The following is a 23163-nucleotide window of genomic DNA, read 5'->3' on the forward strand; positions in this document are numbered from 1 at the left end:
CAATAGTTCCTCCCACATTTGCTTAGACTACATGTCTTATACACTTTTCAGCTTTTTTGACACAGCATTCTTGCCACAATAACTTTATGCTTAGATTATGATGAATTAGGGGTTAAACCTGCTGCTTTTGTTTAGCAGTTTGTACCCTCCTGCCTTACAGCAAGATCAAGGCTTTTACAATTGCTTGTCTGTACTGAAATATTTCATGTTTTCACTTGTAAGAGTCCTTCAGCATCCCAGATGTGGCATAGAGAGTTCTATCACTAGGTAACTGACATACCTTATCCTGTCACATTAATTTATGCCTTAGTTCAGCCCTTCGAAGCTGAAGGGTTCTACAAGGCTATCAATAACTAAGTTATTTTTTCCTACTCATCTGTAGTCTGGTACTGGTTCTCTCTCCTCCCACTGCTATTTTGCATGAAAACTAATCACTCCCATCCTCTCTTTTTTCCAGATATTAATATCATCAATTTGCCTATCAACAGTTTTGTATGGTATGCAAAACACTTCTATAAACGCTTAAAACAATACACTAAATAACCCTTAAAAAGTCTTTCTTTCTTTCTCTGTTCAGCTGATCTCCATCTTCTGGCCACAAGTACATACTGCAGGTCTTCTTCGTATTTTATAGACAGGCTAAACCAAAAAACTTCACACCAATATATAACCTAGCTGTTTGCCACAGCACTTAGAAACCAGTAAAATCAAAGAACACTTTCTTATTTTTGTTTGTAAATGACATTTACATACTGCAAAAGTTTCTAAATTTTTTACCTGGTTTTCTTATGACTGTTCTTTTTGCTTGTTGTTTCCTTTTCACTTTTTTCCTTTTCTACTTTGTCTTTTTTCTCTTTCTTTGATTGTGTAGGGGGCACAAATTGCTGAGGAACCTGTTGTGCAACCAGCTGAGAGACAGGTCGAGGTTTCCTGTGTGCACATATATACAGACATGCATAATGCTTAGACTTTTCAAGTCTCAAACTGTCTACACTTCAGCAATTAACATTAGCCATCACTGTAAGAAGAAATATTGTTTAAACATATCTTGCTGCTAATACTTCATTAAGACAGCATATAAAATTTAAAGCCAGTATAGCCTTTTGTTTCACTTACTTGCATTATCAACAAGTGAGATTCTTTTTTCTTATTTTACAGCATTTAGAGACAATATTTGCAATGAGCCCTCTTCTTGCAGCTGTCATACCCAGACAGAGAGCTCAGAGTGAGCTCCAAAAGACAATTCTTCCAGAAATGACATTACCACCCACTCCCAGTCCCTTCAAATGTTGGAATGGACTGGTTTGAGTCTACTCCAATACAGAAGCAGACAATTCTTATCACAAAAGGGAAAAAGCTGACCTTTGAGGTATCAGAGCTAAAGCCATTGTTGGCTTATAGAATAAAAGTCAAGTGTTTTCAGCTCAAACAAATTTACTGGAGGCAATAATAAATCCTGTTGTGTATAATTTTTATCATGTTGGTCACTGGAAAAAAATACACTGCTAATTAATATGTAGGCTATAGCTATCAGAACACATATACTTTGGAAGCTGGCAACAGAAACATAAGACCACATTCCATCAGTACACACAGTGCAGGTTTCATTTCTGAGTTTTGATCCAAACTAAAAACCAGTGTGAAAAGAGCAACAGCAGGCAAAAGAATTTCAACAGTTTATTAGTTTTACATTTTCCAAAACATTATTTTGAAGTGGATTAATTTTTTATTCTGTTTTGTATTGGAATTCAATGATCCTAGTTGGAAATGAAACATTTTACTCATTACATTGCAAGTGTATTTACTTGTTCTGCAGTTTCGGAATTAAGAAATTTCAAGTAACGATATATAAAAAGTTTCTGTTATTAACACTTAGAAGATGTAAATTTCTTCTCCAAAAGAATGCTTACCCTGCCAAGCTCTTGGGTTTTGTTAGTTGGATTGTGATGTTAGGTCTTTTAAAAATAGAAAAAGCACAAATTATATGCACTGTGATACTCTGAAAATACAAAACCGTTATCAAAGCAACAGAAGCCATCAGCTCACACACATACTTAGTTATCCCAGCTCACAGGATCACACTACTGGCACTTCTTGCTTGGGTGAAGAGATGAGAAAAATAACAAGCGCAGGAAATCAAGGCAGCTCCCATTAACAAGTTATATTTTCAGTAATGATTGCAATAGTTCAAGTTACAGACTGAAAGCCAAATTACAAGAACTCAAAGTGTAGGAAAGGGAGTTAATATTAATCAGCTGAGATTTCATGCGTCTTCACAGTAAGTTCTTAATGAATTAAAATAAATTAAAGAATGACTATTAATAAATTGTCAACACAACAGAACTTTGGGATAAAAACTAGACTACCCCTTACTCACTCATGAACTGAGCCTACATTGACTCATGGAGGGAGGAAGAACAGGAACAAATCCCTTTAGTGAAAACTCCCCAACTTATAGCACTAGAACCTTGCAAAGCCCACACTGTAGTGAGCCCACAGTGAACAACTCAAATGGGCTCAGTAGACTACAAATGTGCAGCTTAACAGAGCACATAAGACATTTTTAAGAAAACTTGCCTCAAAATTTTTTCAAACTTTTTTCACAGTATTTCATAACAGAGCAAAACCACCAAGGTGTAATTGATGCACAAGCTTATAATTTCAGGCAGAAGACAGCTGTGATATATACAGAAAACTGATGATCTGTCTTGAATTGAAGATTGCTCCAGGAGATAGGGATACAGTTTGTCATGACAGTCAAGTGACAATCCCATCATTACTACACAGTGGCCTGAGAGAATGATCAGACATGTTACTTAGGAACTAAGACACCAGTGAACTCGACACACAAGGAATTGTTTCCCAGGAGTGTGGGCAACACCATGATTACAGTAACTTGTTAAGGGTAGAGGGGAAAAAACAATCTTAGCAAATAAGATCTGAATTTATAACCATTTCAGTTCCTGAGGGCAAACTAGATAATTTCTGTTAGAGTACAGATAGGAAATTAGGCTTAGTTCTAAGTTCTAGTCTTATAACTTTTTTCCTAATACCATAAAATGAGTGGGACTGAAAAAAAATCTTTGCAACAAGGAGCAGAAGTCGGTAAAGACAAAAAAAACCACAGAGAAATTATACTTTGGAAGATGCACTAAAAATTAATCAAGAAGTTATATGTGGCTTTGCTGTGACAGGAGACTCTTTCCATTAGAGAGCCATATCTTTGTTGTCAATTTTTTCTACAGCTATCAGTTAGAAATCAGTTTGAGCATTTATGGGAAAAATTCCCATAAATGCTCAAAACCAAGGATGTCATAATTTTAACTCTAGTCTTCTTGTTGCAGGATGTAACTACATTTTATCTTACCAGGTTTGATCTAGTTGCTGGTTTAGAAAGCATATTTATAGAGGATGAAGAAACTTGTCTTTGCTTTAGCACTTTCATGCAGAAACTCATTCAGTACTGACACTCTAAAATATTTAATACTGCAAAGGATGAACTGGTTTTCATTGCTGACATTCTTAAAAAAAAAAATCTTTGTAGCACAGAAATTTACATGTGTAGAGATGCAAAATTCTCAAGAAGACCACATGATATCTGGAACTGTTGCCCTCAGTAATTTCCATTACTCAGAGCTCAACACAATACCTTCATGCACATAAAAAAATTTGGACATCTCACAGCAGTAAATGCTTCCTTCACTTCCCTCACCGACTATTCACCGATAGCCTGTGTTAACAGTATTTTGACTAATTTGATACAGTGAATAACTTGGTCTCATCACAGCAAAGCAGATCCATTTTGAGAACCAAAGTAAACAAAAAATATCTATACAATACTGATGACCAACACAGACACCAGAAGTACAACAATAAACTCTCAGTTGCCCGAGTTGTGCATCAAACATGTACACAACCAAACTGGCTTAATGCTGAAGTATCTTGGTGTTCAGCTGAATTTAATTTATATAGAGCACAACTACATTTGCACAATTCTGCTTCTGCAGCGATTACAAGTCCACAAAGCACCTAACATCTTCTGCACTACTCAGAGTCTAAGCTCCAATTCTGACAGACCTGAACTACTTATCTGTCAATCAGCATTAGGGCTCATCTGCCACAGTCTGGAAACAAGGAGCATGATGGTGCCAACTGTGATAATTTTTCCACAAACCATCCCCAAATCTACCTACATCTCAAGAGAGTTCTGTGTTAGCATGAGGTAACCCTGCATGTAAAGTCAGGAGTTGATTTGTCCATTTGGTGCCACAAATCCTGAACGGCCAGAGCCAGCCAAATATGACTGCCAAGTAGCACAGAGTCCTGCCAAGCAAGTGAGGCTGCAGAGAGCACAGAGACACCAACAGTCCAGAGCAGCCAACACATTCGCCTTGCTTTAGGGGGAGCCACCCTGGACTTGAAGTGGTGCACATAACCCATACTTTTCTATACAGAAATCTAGATGCTATAATTAAATCCCAGTGCTTTTTCCAACCTGTTGAGGCAAGTGTATTGTCATCTACAATGTGCAGTTTAGATGCTTCAGACATCCTGAAGAGCGGGCAACTTACTCAAAGGCACACTCCTTCCTGAAGCTCTATCTCCTGTTTTGTATATTTTACTACTGCAGAAATATTAAAATTACAATTTCCCAATTGAAACACAATGGGTCTAGATTAAGAAAATGCTGTAACCTCAGCATTCAATAAAGCTGAAAGATGTTCTTTAACAGAAAACCTGGATCCTTCAATTCTGCTTAAAATGGAAGAGTTTCCATTTTAATGTGATCCTTTCCTTCCCTTTCCTCAAGTCCAACCACCCCCTAGCTTCAATTCAGGCATTTAGCTCTTATCAGAGGCTTATCCTGTCTCAAGTGGCAAATTATCTGTTTTCTAAAGCTAGAGACACACGCAATTTATCTAAAAACGTAAAACAGCACATGAGGCCTGATATTTAAGTCTGCTACTGAGCTCTGGTCAACTTACTTGCCAAACTTTTCCTCCAATAACTAGAGAATAACCTAGTCCAGTTTTACTTAGCTATCAAAAATCTGATACAATTTTAATTCCTCTTACTTCCTGGTTTCCTATTAAACTTGTCCCATCTTAAAAATCAGGAAGAAATCGTTTGTGAAACACTGTTCCTACAGAAGGATGTTATGTCCTAGCTGCCCAAGATGGTATGGATCTATTCTGGATTCATGGACTCAAATTTCTCTTCCAAATACTAATCAATTACCTTTAGGATCACAGCAGGATTCAATGAGAGAGGTAACATCATGGAATCAAAGAATTGTTTAGGTTGGAAAAGACCTCTATGATCATGATGATAGTATCAAATAGAAGGGGTAACTACTATATACCTGGAATTGCCTATTCATCAGAACAGTTTAAGACTGATCAGCAGTATCTTATCCCCTACCGTGTTTTCCCTCCCAGAAAAAAAAAAGCTCCCAAGAAAAACAAAGCCTGTGATATTTCTTCATAGGTTTCCACATTTATAAATGTAGAACCTCTATGTGGTATCACACACATTTCAAAATTCCAACTTTGCAAATGAATGTCATCCTTTTCTCCACTTAGAAAAAAACCCCTACCACCAAATCAAATCTGGCTTCAGAGACTTAAAGAGGTTTTATTCAAAGACATTCCTAATCCTTAAGCAGTACCATTTATCTACATTTATCTTCCCTGCAAGGAGACATGGACTTTTTGTTCAAGACAGCAGATTTATTCCTCAAGAAAGAGAAGTTAGAAATATCTGGAACAGAAACCTGACTGATTTCATCTTACCCTTGGTCATAGACTCATTTCCTCAAAAATGAAAAATCTTTATATTTAAAGTTTTCTTCCCTTTCAGGAGATTCAGGAGGACAAAATAAATGTTTCCAAGCAAATGCAAGTTCCCACATCTTCTCCTCAACTTCTTGCTGCTTTTAGGCCCTCACTGTACAGGGCTTAGGCAGTGAATTCAGCATGTTTCTGAACATCAGTGTCCTTCTCTCCCACCAGCATGGCATGACAGGACTCATTCTTTGGAAACCTGGAGTCTAGTCAATTAGCACCCTGAATTTTACTCTCCTGGATTTTACAGGAATTAGCAAAATTGCTACAGTCAAGAGGTCTCACAAGTAGTAAATAATCTATTTATATATGCCATCTTTGGTCAAACTCATGAAGCTGAATGCTAACTAATAGAATCAGTACAAAAAAGAAATGCTTTTGACTTTAGATTTCCACATATGACTTTTTCTATGGTGCCTCCTTGGGAAAGTCTTGGAGATCATTCCAAAAACTGCATTGTAGACAGGGTATGCTGATGCATTTTGGACTAAACCTAGAACACTTGTCATAGTTCTGATGTAGTAGAAACTCTAAAATCAATCAGGCATTCCCAATTCAGTACCTTTGTGCAAAGCATAAAAGAACAAGGTCAACCAGCTTGTAGGAAAATACCTAGAACTACTCACTGGGCTCCAGAGAAAGTCAGTCAGCTCTTAACCACTAAAGTGCTCTTGAATCCCACCTTCCTCTTCATTTACTACTTATGAAGGACAATTGCTTAAAAGCAGCCTTCTGTAAATAGAAGAGATGCCCTGCAGATTTGTCTATCTCCTTTCTATCTGCTCCTTTGTTTCTAACTGAGCTGACTCAGCTAATATTTTTTTAAATGGAATTCCAGCATGATTCTTATACTTGTATTCTTCTGCCACCAGCTTTTGCTACTCCCTCATCTAGCAATGATTTCAGAAATGCCTTGTAAACATTCCAAACCCTGATAAAAATCCTGATTTTCTGATGTTTGTTTCTACATGTCTTCTTAAAGTCTAAACAGAATACAGTTAAGGGCATTAAAATCTTGTTGAGAACAAAGTTGATCATTCAAATTCTACTCTGTTCTTTCATTACTACACTGGGTCATCTTGCAATACAAATGTACAGACTTTAAATATCTTATAATTTATTTGAAGATCATTTTCCACTCACATCTATCCTAAATATTAATGTCTCAAGAGGCTAATAGAAATCTGATATCCACAGTAATACTCTAATCTCCATTTTTCCAGTCATTACTGGAATGTCAAGAAAAGCTTATCTTCACATACTTTCTACTTCCTCATCATATTCTAGCTAGTCTCTGCTAAAAACTCCTCCAGCACGTCCTCATTCCTCTAAGGGCCACATTCTCAAATATCTCTTAACACAGTAACTAGAGCAATTAATTAAAAAGTAAAAGGTTGTTCCTAATCTTGAAAGCAAGCAGACATATAAAGGGAGACAAACAGAAAGAGGCATGATTGTACAGTAAGCAGCTTTTTAAACAAATTGAAGGATGTGAAGAAGTGGTTTTAGGTAGAAGATTTTCTAAGGTATGAATACTGCAGTAACATATTAGAATACCTTCACATAGCAATGAATGTTTTGAGCAATTCTTACAGTATTTATTTCAGTAACTTTTACAGGGCACATCTATAGTTGAATATTGCAGCAATTTTAGAGTATGAAGCTTCCTGTGCATTTTCAAAAAGACATTAATTACACAAAGATCTAACTCTAACTTTGTAATAGAGCTTAGACAGTTTTTCACTCAGCATATCACAGAACAATTTGCAACCAGCAGCTTTGGAATGTGACTTGCCATGATGGATCAATGCTGTAGATTCAGATGGCAGAATGTCTAGATGGCTCCAGAACGGAAGAAAGATACTTCAAATTCAGTTTCTGCACCAAGTCACATGTTACCCTGAAGTAAACCTTATTAAGAATTCAATAAACTTGCCTCCCACCCATTAGCCATGGTTTTTTCAGGGTTAACCTCCCTTCTCCCACTCCCATATATTGATAACAAGTTACTGTGTCAAGCAAGCAATCAACATTTCCAATTCCTCAGGCATATCTTCACACTTTATCAGAGTGAAAAAGTCTTTCTGCAAAACAGGTACACTAACACTAGTGATTTTTGTATCTATGTCTCTTCCAGAGTCTCTTTTCCCTCCCAATGTAAATGGTTTCAAGGACAAAAACATAAGCAACTTCACCTAAACATTCACCTAAAAATTAAGCATATACACAGCTATCTGACTCTTCCCTGCTTTGAGCTAACCTCTGCCTCTGAAGAGCTTAACTTCAGAGAGACTGCTCTTCTTTTCAATACTAGGAATTCACAAAAAAGGTTGGAAGGCTGAGGCCTACATTTGTACAGACATTAAAATGGTATTGTCAGCATTAAGTAAAACAAACAGGACCAAATTAAATTTTGCATCAATCTTAGCAAGGCTTAAAATGCAAAAGAATTTCCTAGGAGTCAAGAAATTGTTACCTGAATTCTTTATAATACAGAAAAAAAAATAACTACAACCAAGACCTGCATACATGTATTCAGGCACTTCAGTGGTTGTCCTAAAGTAAAAATGCTGGCAATCAACAACCAATTTGACATTTAGAGAGTGGCAGAGTCTTATTAAACTTCCAAGTAAGAAGGTAAAAGTTTAACTGTTACATTTTACGCCATTCATTCCAGTTTATGCTTATATCTGTACCATTAAGGTGTAAGTATATGCAGTCTGGCACAGAAACCAAGCAAACAACTCCCTACCTCTTTTACTGATCCTTCTTTGTTCTTCAGGACAATGAAATTTTCCAGTGTTAGTTTGACAGTAAACACTTAAAAGCATGCAATGTTTTTTTAAACTTCAATAGTAGAGGGACTATTTTTGTCAAATGTAAAACACTAATTCCCAAGTAATTAGAGAATTGTTAAGCATTTGTACACACAGAATGTACAACAGCTTTTAATATATCCTTCCATATATCTGCAGACTAGCAGCTACAGCATTTCAGACTCTATTTTCTTCTATCAGGACTAACTTAAATTTTTCTTCTAGATTTGACACAAGCAAAAAAAATTTACACAAAAGCAAAAATTTGCTTTTTACAATTACATGTAACTTGTTATTGACTATCATATCTAGTCTACAATCTCTTTCTGCAGCACCTTGTACAAGAGCTTTCAGGTTCTGCAAAACTATTCCATAACAAAGGAAGTTGCTTTTTCAACTTCACTACAAATCCAGCACAAACCTTTGTTCCATTACTATTGCTGGCTTTTGAGATCAAGTTCCAGTAAGCCACAACTTGCCTCCTAATAAAAAAGGCTCACATCAGTGACTATTAAGCAGCTCATTGATATTATTTAAAGCAAACAGGAAATCATCAGGGACAAACAACGTGTAGTATTGCAAATGCTGCGGCCAGTTGGATCTTGCAACCTGTGTTCTACACAGAAGCAAGCAGCTCATGCTGTGATGCCACTCCTGATTTCTAACAGTTGAAGTCCTGTGAAAAGTAAAAAATATTTCCTACTGCCAAGTTCTTGTAATGCAAGTACAAGTTGCTAGCAATTAAATTAAATCACTACCAGGAACAGCAGTCTTTGGGTTCTGACACAGATCAGCTCACTCTCCTTTAGTCATTAGTACTCTATTAAGCTATTCATAGAATAAAAACTATCAGATTAAACTACATTTAGCCTGCTGTGTCACATGAATATGACCTCACTAATCACCACACAAAGCCATCTTGTGAGAAACTAGTCTTTATTGCTGCATTGAAGCAGTTCATGATTAAATGCATCTTCAACACTTTGCTATCCAAAATTATTTTTTCTCATTACCATTACTTCTGTCATATGCTAGAGTGTTAACAGGCCATTTCACTGCCTCTGCAAATAATGCAAGTGAATAATTATGACAGTGCAAACAATGGAGCCAGTGGTCTGTAGGAAAAAACATGATACAGATCCATCTGCATATAGCAGAGTAGCAATGCAATTTCTACACATCCTATGTATATTTGAATTCTAACTTTTAGACAGCTCTGATTTGTGCTTTCATATTCCTAGCTGTTTTACAGTATGAATCATTTACCTGGAATTCATCCATTCAGTGCATTTCTAGCAATTCCATCTTTCAATAGAAGCTGATTCAATTAGAATAGACTCACATGACCCATATGGTTTTATCAGTCACTGTAAAAATGTGCAGAAAACTACCCCTTGAGGCAGTGTCCCTATTTAATCATTCCCTTAAAGGCAATGCCCTATTTTCCAGATGACATTTAACAGATGAGGCCAGCAAGTCTCCTGAAGCAACTGGTACAGTGCACAACAGCCTGCTCTAAGAACTTTCTGTGTCAGGGCCTTTAGAAAGACAAAGTTCATCTTCATGGATAGTTTTCAAAGCAGCCATCAAATGTTACTTCTCCAACAACCAGTTAAAAGGCTCCAACCTCTTGCACATTGTTGTTAGCATTCTTCCCCATATGCCACAAGCTGTGGTGCACCAATGCTCAGTGTGGCAGCAACACTGAAAATACCCTGCTAGAGAAACATTGGTATCAACTAATTTACATTTCCTAGATGACAATGAGTTACATATGAGCAGGGGTCAGGAAGCTCAATGTCCTCTAACAATATCCTCTGAGGAGGCAGTATTTGGGAGCCTACAGAAAAAGGAGTGGTTACAGTCTCCTAAACCCCTAGATCCTTGGGATACAAGGGGAAGTCACTGCTACCAAATGCTGATCCCACAAAGGATTGGATCCTTCATGCTGCTCCTCTGTCCCTTTTCTTCAGAAACTGTGAAACCTCTCACCTATGCAAAAAAGACATGCAAAATATGAGGTTCACACTGATGCAGCAGCATAGTCATTGCTGCACTGAACAGGGCCAATCCTCGGTACAGTTAGTTTTGTCATCAAACTGGGAGGAGCTTGCTTCTGACCTATAGTATTTGTTCTGCACTGCAAGGGTCATCTTCCCAGAAGCTGGCAGCAATCTAGAAACTTCTTCCACTCAGAGCCAGCTCCACAAAGATTTTTTTGAAGCAGATTTAGAAGATGTAAATTTGCTCTACCTTAAGTAGAGGAAAAGGCTACACGCTTTCCCTAAAACAATTAAGTCTCCATAATGTTCTTCATGAATAGGATTAATATTAATCTAAAAAGACGCCACAGAATGAGTTGTCACATTCTCTTTTATCCCTCTTATTCAATTACAGAATTTCTAGTGCATGACCCTAACCACAGATTTCAATGATAGCTATAACAAATAACTTGTCTTTCACAGCATGTGCCAAACCTACTTTTTTCAGCTTTTAGAGTTGGAAACTCTATTTCCATAGTGAATTTTCAAATCCCTACTCATTCACACAATTTTTTTCTACTAGGCACTGTCATATGAGCTGTATGGTACAGTGAAAGTATAGTCAAGCATTTTGGAAAAGTTTAAAGATAGGTTCCAAATCTTCAGTAAGTCAGAATAGGAAAATTTTCAATTGCTTGTTTCCTCCCCACTCCTCAATTCCTAAGAAAACAAGAAAAAACTTGTTATAGACATCAAGGTCATATCTTCTAGCCTTCAATCTGACTTTTGATGGAAAGTTTGCCAGCCAAAAGCCTCCCAACAACATTCTGCAGCTGAACTCTCCAAGTTCAAGCCTGCTCTACATCAGCATACTGCATACCAGTGGAATGCACTTCACAGAACAGACAATCCTCAGGATCTCTGTCCTACTTAAACCAGGATGAGCCACTGCGTGAAAGTATAAAAATTGAACACTAAGTATTTTGTTCTAACTCGCCTACTTCAAAAGTATCTTGTAGCTGACGGTATGAGCCAAGAAAAGACATCATTTGATACTCTGAGGATGTTCTGCAAAGCATACTGTTCATTCTAACCTGACTTTCAAGATGAAAAGTACAGATATTTCTATCAAGTTTTAAACAGGAACAGGCAGAGTGGGCTGTCACAGCAATCAAGGAAAAATTGGATAAAAAGTTAGGGGCAGAAAATGCAAATTCTCATCACTTTACAAGTGATACAAGAGCTTTCGTTTTGCCAGCTAATCTTCTCTTTTAACATAGCTAATCTTATTTTAGGTGTTTATTCAAATCCTAGTAGCTTTTAATCCAGGACAGACCATTTTCCCTATAAAAGACACACAAAATAAAACTGATGGCACTAAAAACAAAGATGACATTTCCAACAAAAAAAACCCCAAAAAGCCAAAACAAAAACCAGCAAGCAAAGCAACATATATCAAAACACACACTACTTATGTCCCAAAGGAAAGTACTTAATCATGGAAAGAAAGCAAATACCAGATGGCATAGAGACTTCTTTGCTTCAGTACCCACACAGAAGTTTAATTCCATATAACCAAATTAAACAACGGAGTATGAGTTCAAGCTAGAATAAAAGAAACAGACCACTGAATGTTATTTATGGCAGTCATGGCAGTCAACAGCCTCTAATGAAATTCACCCTCAGAAAAAGATGTTTGGAGAATACAGGAAAGGTGAAAGAAGTCATCAAGTACCGCAGAAGAAAAAAAAGGGGGAAAAAATCCTACGATGGGCAAATAAAAATTTCAATCTAATTCAATTTCAGAAAGAAACTAGAAAGAAATTATTTAAGAATTGGGAGCATTAAAGAATGAAGCCAAATGGCTTGGCAGTATAGTTTCTTTCTTTAATGGACTAGTAGCCCTGGTGAGTAGGAGAAAAGAAACACACATTGCCAGTCTTGACTTGAAACATAGTAAAAATATATTCTCCCACTTAAGCTAAATTATGATGAGGACAAAGTTGTGCAGAATGTAGTTCAAAATCTGAGTCTGCTTGCTTAATAGTTCCCAACAACCAGCTGTAGATATATTTACATGTATCTATGGGGTAGCATTTATAGTGAGGTTCTACAGTGATACTATTTAATATTTTTAATTATAATTTGGAAAAAGAATAAGGAATAGAACAAGAATCAAGCTGAGAGGTGGTGAGAACTATCTGACAAGATAATCCTGCAAGAAGGTGACTCAAACTAAAAATTATGAATTCCAAAAAAGACTGCACAAAGCACAGCAGGCCCCACAACTACATGAAAAAAGCCCTACTTAAGCAACAAGATACAAAAGGATACCAGACTGTAGTGAATCAAGTAGATTACAATTTTTATGAGCTTCTTAGAGCAACAAATCAAAATATCTGTAAGGTTCAGAACTACAAAGATTTAACATGAGATTTAATCTCAAAAAAAAGTCAACAACACTCTCCCTACTCCTTTCTAAAACACAGACTTGATTTTCTTTTGGTTGGCTGCCCATTGCATTTTCTATTGCCCATACAAGCTCCACCTACAAGGAGAATCTAACAGAGCCACCCAATCAATAAAAATTATTTCATTGTTTTATAACAACATTGAAAATGATGTGCGCAGAATTCTTAAGTTTCACTATATTTTCCAGGGAAAATAAATTCCTAAACAATTTCAAAGGTTAGTTTTAAAAGCTCTCTTTAAAAAGAAAACTGGAAGTCCAGAATGACTGGATTACTCAACGGCTATCGACAGAGCAAAAGAGAACTATATATTCTTGTTTCTCTTTATAATTTAATATTAACACTAAACCATAAAACTTGCAATATACAACCCATATTTTACCAAGCTCTGTATGAATTTTCCACTCACTTCAATCCTACAAATATTTCCTTCTCTAAACTACCACAAGCAACGAACAGCTCTTGAGTCTGTTGAGCTTGATTCAGTCATGTATTTGTGAAATCAGCATGACTGGCAGCGCTTCCTCTTTTCCTCCTTCCCAACCTTCCCCCTGACACGCAGGCACGTGTGCACACACAGAGGCTGCTTCTGGAAGGCAGGAGAGTCCTTAACAAGCTGTTGTGAAACAGACACGTTAAACCAGATATACCAGAGAAGTAGCAACTCTATGTCCTCAGCCGTACTGCACTTCAACAGAAATACAAATACCAGATTTGATTAAATGTAACTGATTTGTGCTTATAAACATCCAGATGGTACATGACTAAACACATTGCACATGTTTTCTGAAGAAAAATGACCTTGATATCCAAGTTAAAAAATTAAACATTTTATTTATGAGTCTCAAAGCACAAAACAAACTCACAGCAGTTCCAAGTAGAGACCTGTATCTCATATTTAGGAGATCATCAGACATGATAATAAAAAACATTAGAGGGCCAAACTCTCAGGCACAGACAAGGAACATCAACCAAATACCAAGGAAATATAGAAAGATTCTATCCCAGTTCCTTTTATCTCACACTCTTAGGTTTCTGGTGGGATTTAAATGTGGCTTTCCATACCTTAGGCTGTGAGAAAAGGAATGATTCAGTGATGAAGATCAATAGATCATGGGACGCAGAAGCCATGCCCCCATTTGGCTGGTTATATATTATCTCTACTTCAACAGTAAAGGACATTAAGAGGTATAGATCCCAAATCCACAAAAATTCATCCTTACTAAACAAGACTTTCTCACTCTGGCTACAAATTTCAGGGACTATTTTATGGATGATATTACATATAAGAGCTCACTCAACATGTGTAACAAATAGGAACCTCTTATAAAACCACCCTAAACCCAAATTAAGAAAAAAAAGAAGGAAAACCCCACAAAAATTCACAGAAGTCATTTGTACCTGTCTCATCTCCTTACACTTCCTTTTCCCCAGTCAAACAAAAGAAAAAGAGCTTGAACAGCAGGCGCTAAGACTCAGATTCATTGACAAGATTAAGTTGGTTTGTTTTAATTCAAAGCAAGTAATGAAAGTGGTTCTAGAAAATAAAACCATAACAATCATAAAATATGTTTGTATAAACAAATCTTCCCCTACTACTAGCCAAGAGAGCTTTCACTATTAGTAAAAACATCCTTTATCCTTAAAGCCACACTTGTGGCCCCTTTCTGTAATTTAAGAATCAGAGAATGTTATCTAGTCAGAAAAGGAAAAATTGATCGCATGTCCCCGCATCCTTTTTCTGCTGTGTTTACACAGTAGAATATCATTACAAGCACTTCAAAGTTTAAAAAGCCAGTATTTGCAGTTCCTCCTGTAGCTCTCACTACACTGCCCTGGATACTCATCATTCACACTGAAAGGAGAAGTGGTTTGTAACAGCATGGAAAAAAGAATAGGATCCTGCAACTAGAGATCAGACCACATGCATAAAAAACACATGAAGGAAAGCAAAGTGACAGGTAATTTTCAATCTGGATGCTATTGCTAACTGAATAACAAGAGCTTTAATAACACTTCTGAGGAAGTTGAAGCAGAGAGGTGATAATAGGGCAGTAGTGCAGCCTCCTAGAAGGCAGCAGAGAGTAGGAAACATGCACTCCTTCAGAGGGAATGGCAATCCTCTTGTGTACTTCTTCCCAGCAACACAAACTCTTAATCTTCAGCTTTACAACACATCTAAATTACAGTGACTAATGGTGTTAGCTGGCAAGGAAAGCAAAATCCAAACATCTACTGAAAGACAGACAAACTGGGAGCAAATACTTGCTGCAATAAGGTCTGTCCAAGGATCCAGCCCAATTCTTGAAGGTCAACCAGTATTGGTACACTCCTGATTCAGACAGTGCCATGAGAACAGAAGAAGAAATGGTAGCTTGCCAGTGAAGGCAACTGTCTTTTGACAAAGCAGTAACTGTGAGAGCCAACCCAAATTCAGCAACCCCATTATAACCTCCCCAGGAGCCATAAAATTCTGTGTTCTCAGCATACCATCATTGTCTCTGTTGCTTTTACACAGTTCCAGTCTGGGCTTTTTTAGTGCTCTAGCACAGACTTTTCTGTACAGCATGAGTGACAGAGAGGGAATGAAGATTTTCAAGTGATTTAGTCTCAGCAAAACTTAATTTCATGGGGCAAGGAAATCAAACCACTTATTTAGCCTAAAGACTTTTCCTCTTGCCAAACTACAATGGCTTTTGCAAACAACAAATCTTCTCAAAAAGGTCATGCAGTTTCTTTATAATGGAAACTATTAGGCAATCTAAATATAGCAGTCACTACTAGCTCTCTCTATAATACAGTACATTAGGGTTCTATTCAGTACTCCTTACTTGTGCTTCTAATGAACTTCAGCAGGAGATTTGTTCAAGAAAGGAGTACTTATTACAGTCCTATGTTCCTCACATTTATATAACAGCTTTCATCTAGAAAGATTTCAAAATGTCTTAAAGGTCACATGTAGAAAATTACTATCCTCAGTTCCTCTCCCATCAAGAGGAACACAGTAATTTCTCAGTGCCCAAGCAACAAACCAGAACAATTTAGGTTAGAAAGTAAATGCTAAAGCCATGTGTACGTGGAGAGTTTAGATCCTCAGTGGCATGACCAAACTAATGCCTGGCAAGAGCTGTAGAGTAGAAGGCAGAGGGATATCCATCTGGCAGACAGGATCTTAAGTTTCCATCTGACTTGGGACACATCTAACCAGCACCATGCTGGGACACTGCTTTAGTACCAGGTGGGAACAGTCACACTACTTCCTGCAGCATCCAGGAATTCCCTTGGGACATCCCTCTCCAAGGACAGCCCAGTTTAACCATTCAATGCAATACTGCCATAGACAAAAAGTAAATTTAATTTCATGATCTAATCTGCTTTGAAAATTCAGTCTAGAAATAAAATATAATAAGGAAATTGTAAACATTTGCACTAGTCCTAACAATTCTATCAATTACTAAAGAACATAATCCACTTCTAGCCTCTGGCACTAAAGATAATTCTTTCAGAGAGAAGAAATTATTCAACAGTGAAAACACCTACAAACCCTAGCCATACCTGAAAATATTTCTGTAAAGGTAAATGTACGTAATAAGTATTAAAAAAAAAAAACTTTTAATCAACTTTGCACCTAATTTCCAGTGGCCTTCAAACCCACTTAGCTTCAATGCAATTGCCTGTTTTTCCACCTGCAATTCTGGTCACACTAAATGAAGCTTAACATGCAGAATCAAGTATTACACATTTCAACACAACAAAAGAGATTGCTCTAAATTAAAAAAAAAAGTAGCATTTTACAATGTCTTATAGACAAAGCTCTAATCCGTAAAAAAGTTAAAACTTTTAAGGAAGAACCATTGCACAGCAACAACCATGCTGATGCACCACCTTAATCTAACATCAAGCTTCAAAATGGAAGACTAAAATAAATAAATAATGTATTCTCAGTGCCATCAAAACACAGTAGCATTGTTATCCTGCCCCATGTTGATGAAAACCATTTTGTCCTATAGGCAACAAATACTTCACCAAGGTAATAATTTGGTCACTTGGACTCCAGGTCCTTAGGAGGAAAAAAAAAAAACACAAACAAACACCCAGCTGGCCTTTTGTGTTTCTTTGGCACCCTAATGATTCCCTTCATGGACACAAAGGTCTACTTACTGGCTCAAATCATATATCAGAACTGCAGACAAAAGCTGCCTGGCTTAAACTTCAACTTTTATCTACCTCATGTCATGTGTAAAACCTGGATTTTGCAGTCATATGAAGATGCAACTCATCTAAACCTTAGGGGGAAAAAGAGTCCCATGAACCTACTCAGGGACACGTTGTTACAGAGTTTAAGTAGAGAAAAAAAAATCAACCTATCAACTACAGCTTGCATACCAGGTCACTGTCAGGGAGAAAGTGGAAACCAAAGAAAGAAAAAAGATACTTTGTTGCAAAATTATTTAAAAGAGGAAATCTTCGAGAAGGGAAACTAGAAGACAATGAAAGTATTTGTTTCTCACGAGCTTCATTTTTTGTTTGTTTGTTAAGTTTCGATGCTTTTATCCAGCTGAGTTTCCAAAGCAATAAAACATAATTTTAAATGGACTTTTCTTATCAAACTGACAGGATGTTAAAGAGGCTTCTTTCATTATGTTTTTAAAGTCATTGCATTAATTCATCAGTTTTATTTTGCTGAACAATACTGATCTGTAGACATCTCTCTGTGATATATATATAATGCCATTGTTATAACTGGAAACCACAATATATGTGACAGATGCAATTCCCTCTTGTCACATTTACCTTACTGATTTCCTTTGTTAAAAAACAAACTACAGCATTCAACTAATGTTCACAACTGAAGTTATGAGAAGTCCTTCCAATATTTATTCCGTTTTTCAGAAGTCAGGGAAACTAGCTCCTGAAATAAAGAATAATCATTTTTGTCAAGCAATTGGACCCAACCCTGCACTTACAATTTCAAACATGTAACATTTATTGCAAGTCATACTCAGCACTGCTTTGACCAATATCTACAATGTAATTGTGGCTTTTGATAGGATTGCAACTTGATTGCCATTTAAACTTCTCTTGCTGACAGGATTAACCCATAGGTATGGTAAGGGTAAGAAAGGATTCCTGAGCAACCTTCTCTGCCATTAGCATGCATGCCTACAAGTGCACTCAGGTTCGTTTGTAAAAAGCCTCCATTCCCCAAGCACACATGTTCAGGCCAGCAGCAGGCACAGGAACCAGTTAATTCACCACAAGCTTTGTGACTGGTGTATGGAGAAAAGGTCCTCCTGGCAAGTCATGGTTACACAGGGAGACAATTCCATAGAGCACAATTCAGCTAACAATTTCTCCCTAAACACTGAAGGGTTATAATCCACCCCCTATTGCCCTCAGAAACCTCCATGGTGATGCTCTGTGATGAAAAGCGAATTAAAATAATACTAATACTGCCAATAATAATCAAACAAAGGGGTTATGTATGAGGCAAAGTTAAACTCATATAAAAAGAATTTTAAATAAATTTTAAAAGAATTTAAAGGGTGAGTGTCTTAGCAGGCACACCCTAGGGCACAGTTCTTTTTCGTGAGAGGGCACAAGCTCTCCAGGGTTACGCTGTGCAGGCAATTATGCCCTTCCTGGTATTTATCATTTCTGTTTCTACACACGCCGGCGCAGCGCTGGGTCAGGTTCACCGAGGAGCCCCGGCCGGGGGAGGCTGCGTGCTCCCGCCCCCACCCCTGATAAACGAGACCCGATTCCTGTCACGCCGCCCTCCCTCACGCCCCGGGGATGCACCGCGGCTCCCCGGCCCCAATTCCTGTCACGGCCGCGCAGCCGCTCCCCCGCCGCCCCCGCTCCCCCTCCGCCGGCGACCCACCGTGTGGAGGTGCCCTTCCTCACGTCGCACATCAAGCACTTGAAGGCCTCGGCGCTGTTGCGGAAGGTGCAGACGCTGCAGTCCCAGTACCCCTCGTCCGAGGAGGGTTTCGGCTGCCGCTTCGGCCTGCGGAGACACACGCGCGCCAGGGGCAGCACCGGCCGCGACGCGCCCGCCGCCCCCGGGGCGCCCCCGCCGCCACCGCCGGCCCCGCGCCCCCGGAGGGCCCGGGGGAACGAGAAAGCGCCGCCGCTGCCCCTACCTGGTCGGGCTCTTCTTGTCTCCCATGCCGGCTCCAGACGCGTCCCGGCCCGGCCCCGGCGCGGCCCTTTGTGCGTTTGTCAATAAGGAGGAGCGCGGGGGGTCTCTGGGCTCTAGCGGGGGACCCGGGGAGGAGGAGCCGCCGCCGCAACCTCCAGCTGTCGGGGAAACTCCCGCTGCTGCCGCCGCTGCTGCCGCCGCCTCCCCGCTCACGTGTCCCCCCGCCGCCAACCAGCGGCGCCCGCAGGCCGCGGCGCCCGGCGGGCCGCGCACGGCGGCACCTTCGCTCCGCCGGCGGCTCGGGCGCTGCGAGCGGCGGCGGGGCCGGGGCAACGCGGGGGCTGCTGGGGGCGGCGGGCGGAGCGGGGGCGGTACCGGCGCCGGGGGGCGGCCCCGGCGGGGAGGCGGCGCTGGGCAGCACGGGCAGGGCGGCAGCGTGAGCGGCTGCGGCCGGCCTGCAGGCTCTTCCCTTAAAGCCGCCCTTGTTATCGCCCAAGGTTGCTCGCGTTAGCCTCTACATTGTCTTGTGCTTCTTCCTACAGAAATTGCTCCAGGCCGTGATTTACAGTAAGAAGCAAACGGGAATAAACTAAATACGAACTTCTGCTTAGAAGTCTTGCTCTAAAGCATCCCGTTGGCCTGAGGCCAAGGGAGAACGCGATGGTTACCAATACAAAACCAGGTGTTACCTTGTCCCTGTGTGCACGGTGCTACTTTTGCACTTAAAAGCTTGCAAGTACAGCGTGCTTCTCATGCATCACCGCAACCTCAGACAGGACACGGGTGTTTATCACTTCTATTATCAGAGTGCACCAGAGCCCACTCACAGACGAGGATGCCATTTTGCAGGATGCTGTGCAAACAGAACAAAGAGCACATGCCCTAAGAACATAACAAAGACAGCAGTTAGACACAGGTAGAGAGCAGAATGCAGGCAGACAATGAAATTATACTGGTCAGCATCTCAGTGGCCAAAGCTATTATTGATGTATTGCCAAGAAATTATGGGATTTCGAGAACAAAATATGCCCAAGGGGAGTTTTACTGAAGTGTGTGAAAACATAGATGAGTTTAAAAATTAAGCAAGTGGACAACAGAGAAACTTTCTGAAGGCAAAGTTGTCAAGACAAATTTCAGCTAGAAATACTGGGATAGAGGGGGAAAATGTAGGTAAAGTACTTGACACATTAGGGAAGCAATTAAAGACCCCTTAATTGGGATGCAGCATTTATACGAAAGAACTAACACTTTTACAAGACTCACAGTTTTTTCGGTCTCTCTAGGAATGCTGTGTGTGAGCAATTGGAAACCTGTGTAGGATTTACTTGTGTCTGGCCTTTTATCCTGAATTCCTTCTGCATTCACATTCAGCTTCCACTATTGCCATTTTCATCACCTTATGGTTCTCTTTCTGTATTTTCCTCACCTTTCCCTGTCTTTCTCTATTGCAATTTCTTTCTTCCTTATCTCTTTATGCTTCTCATGCAGTCTTCTGTAAATTATAAATAAAATGTATGGATTGCACATCTGAGGGTGAGGCATGCCACACACAGACAGCTGGCCTGGGCTCATTTGCATTTAGTTACACCTCTACATGGACCAGGAGCCCAGACCCAGCTCTCAGCAGGAGAAACAAGCTCATGCTGAAGGTGATTGATCTGATGCTAAGACAGGTCTAGTCTTTCCATTGACTATAAAGAGTCCTTTGCACCAGTAGTCCAGAAGTGGCTGTTTAAAATTACGAAATTATATGAGGTGTCCCCCCTGTGCTTGAACCTGACATTGTGTAGAAATCTCTTGATGGGAAGCAGTGGAGAAACCTGTCTCCTTGTGCCCTTTTCTGGATTTTGCAGTCATATGAAGATGAGAAAGAGTGTGCACACTCTTTCTACTGTATAAACAAACATTATTTCTCCACTTTTGTAAAGTAATTCTTTTGAAACTACTGCTTTCTCTTGACCTTTCCTCTGTTACAGCCTACTTTCTCCTTACCGATTGTGGGAAACAGAAGTTCCACTGATGGTTACAAAGCACTGAGATATGTTGTAATCCCTCAGGAACCATTCTTGGAGAGGACCATTTCTAATCAGGAGGAGGAAATGCAACTGCCAGCCATAAGTGTTATCCCTAACAGAAGAGTAATCTTTCTGGCTGTTACATTCCAGACCTTCTGCTTCAAGGTCATCACCCAAATGACCATGCCTAAAAATTATCATGTTTTCCCAGCAGCATTGGGCCTCTTTCCCCTGAGCTCTAACTAACCCTCATTTTGGGAGCTGAAATGGGATTTGGGTGGTACATTCAAAAGTTCAGGTGCATGGGTCCTGGTGCAACTCAGAGTGGCCATGAGTCTGTGCAAGTGCAAATCTTACTCTTCAGTAATCCTGAAAAGGAAAGAAAGACTATTTTCCTTGCATCCTTGTTCTGCCCTCAAATAAGAACACCAGAGGAGACCACTGAAAGCATCAAGCCATGCCATGTCATCTCTGCAACTGAAACAGTGATGGAAGGCATTATTTAGCAGCAACGCTGGAAAGCACATGTAAGAGGTGTGTGTAATAAAGTACTGAAGAGATCCAGGGGCACTTTGATAAATTGAAAAAGTCGAGAATTCCTTACTCAGATATTTTGCGGTATTCATGTGAACCCAGAAAACTCATCTATCTTTGCTAAATATTTGTATAGCACATGATCTAGAAAGTTTGAATGACAAATTGATGGCATCAATATTAGCAGTCTTTTAAAAAATGTTTCTGGGAAAGGAAAGGGATTAATGAACCATCATTCTGCATACTCTTAAATTTTGACTTTGTCTAGTACAGTTGTTCCAGAGCAATTATTTGCCCCCTGTTTTAATTCACCTGAGCTAAAGTAAACTCATATTTGAGACAGAAGGGATGGGCAATATAATTGTATCTTTTTACATCAGGCATCACTCTCTAGCTAGTGTTTGGTCTCTTATTATCTTAAAATTGGCATTTTTTATAGCATTGTAGAAAGGAAATGCTCATAGTATGATTATGATATTGAAAATTATATATGCTGATAGCTTTGTGGAAGTTACACATTTCAATGTATGGTATAAATGTTCTGGCATTCATGACTTCTCAGGTAAAAGTTTATTCATTACAAAGAGGATGTGAAAGAGCATGGTAGCAATTTTTAAGCATCTATTGTGTGAAAATTCTTACTGCAGAGAAAATTACAGTTATTCCCAAAAAAAGGTGTTCACATACAAGGTTATTAAGAACAAGCTGGTGCTGTGTAAATCCATACAAAGACTTGCCATTTAGTCAATACTTGAACCATCACTGTGCACACCAAACCTATGCCAGTTACTGCATTATCAGCATCTTGAGCAATTAAGTAATCACTTTGTCACTGCTTGAGCTTAAAAAACTCTCCATAAAGATGATTATCAATATGTTGTAGATAAACCACATTTTTATCCCTATTATGTAAAGGAATACTACATAAGTATAAAATTGTACTAGAATAAATGCATGTTATTCCAGCACGGTGTATCTGGGTTTTTTGGGTTGCACTGGTATAATAAAATTAATACAATTAAATCAATTAATGGCAATTTCACTGGCAAGGTTTTTTTTTTGACATATTAGGTATAATAAGACCTGAATCGTGGCTGGGTTTCTATGTAATACTGGGGTGGGGAAAAATTCAAAATCAGAGATAGTGAAAAGTGAAAGCTGCTTGCAGACTCTATAATAAATACCATAAGATTGGTGACAGTGAGCACTGCCCCTCCAGCCTATGTTTGCTCAGCCTTGGGAGCAGCCCACTGAGTACTCATGCTCCTCTAACTATTGTGTGGAGGCAGGAGAGTGAAATTCTGCTTCAGAAAAGGCCAGAACAGAGAGGGACCACACCTAGAATACTTCATAACAT

At 39.1% G+C, this 23163-nt stretch overlaps 1 protein-coding gene across 1 annotated transcript in view; it reads right to left on the reverse strand.

Moving 5' to 3' along the window:
* The window catches only part of YAF2 (YY1 associated factor 2), a 30070-nt gene extending 10639 nt beyond the window's left edge, over positions 1–19431 (reverse strand). The window contains exons 1-3 of the mRNA XM_054273052.1: positions 19259–19431; positions 18997–19122; positions 778–930 (exon numbers count right to left, since the gene is read on the reverse strand). Of these exons, the coding sequence (XP_054129027.1) occupies positions 778–930; positions 18997–19122; positions 19259–19284 (305 nt within the window). The 5' untranslated portion in view covers positions 19285–19431. The remainder of the gene's footprint in view (positions 1–777; positions 931–18996; positions 19123–19258) is intronic.
* Between the last annotated feature and the right edge of the window lie 3732 nt (positions 19432–23163).

This window comes from Melozone crissalis, unplaced genomic scaffold, assembly GCF_028551555.1.
Source record: "Melozone crissalis strain CALT ecotype California unplaced genomic scaffold, PUWL_Pcris_2 ptg000004l_1, whole genome shotgun sequence".
NCBI lineage: Eukaryota > Metazoa > Chordata > Aves > Passeriformes > Passerellidae > Melozone > Melozone crissalis.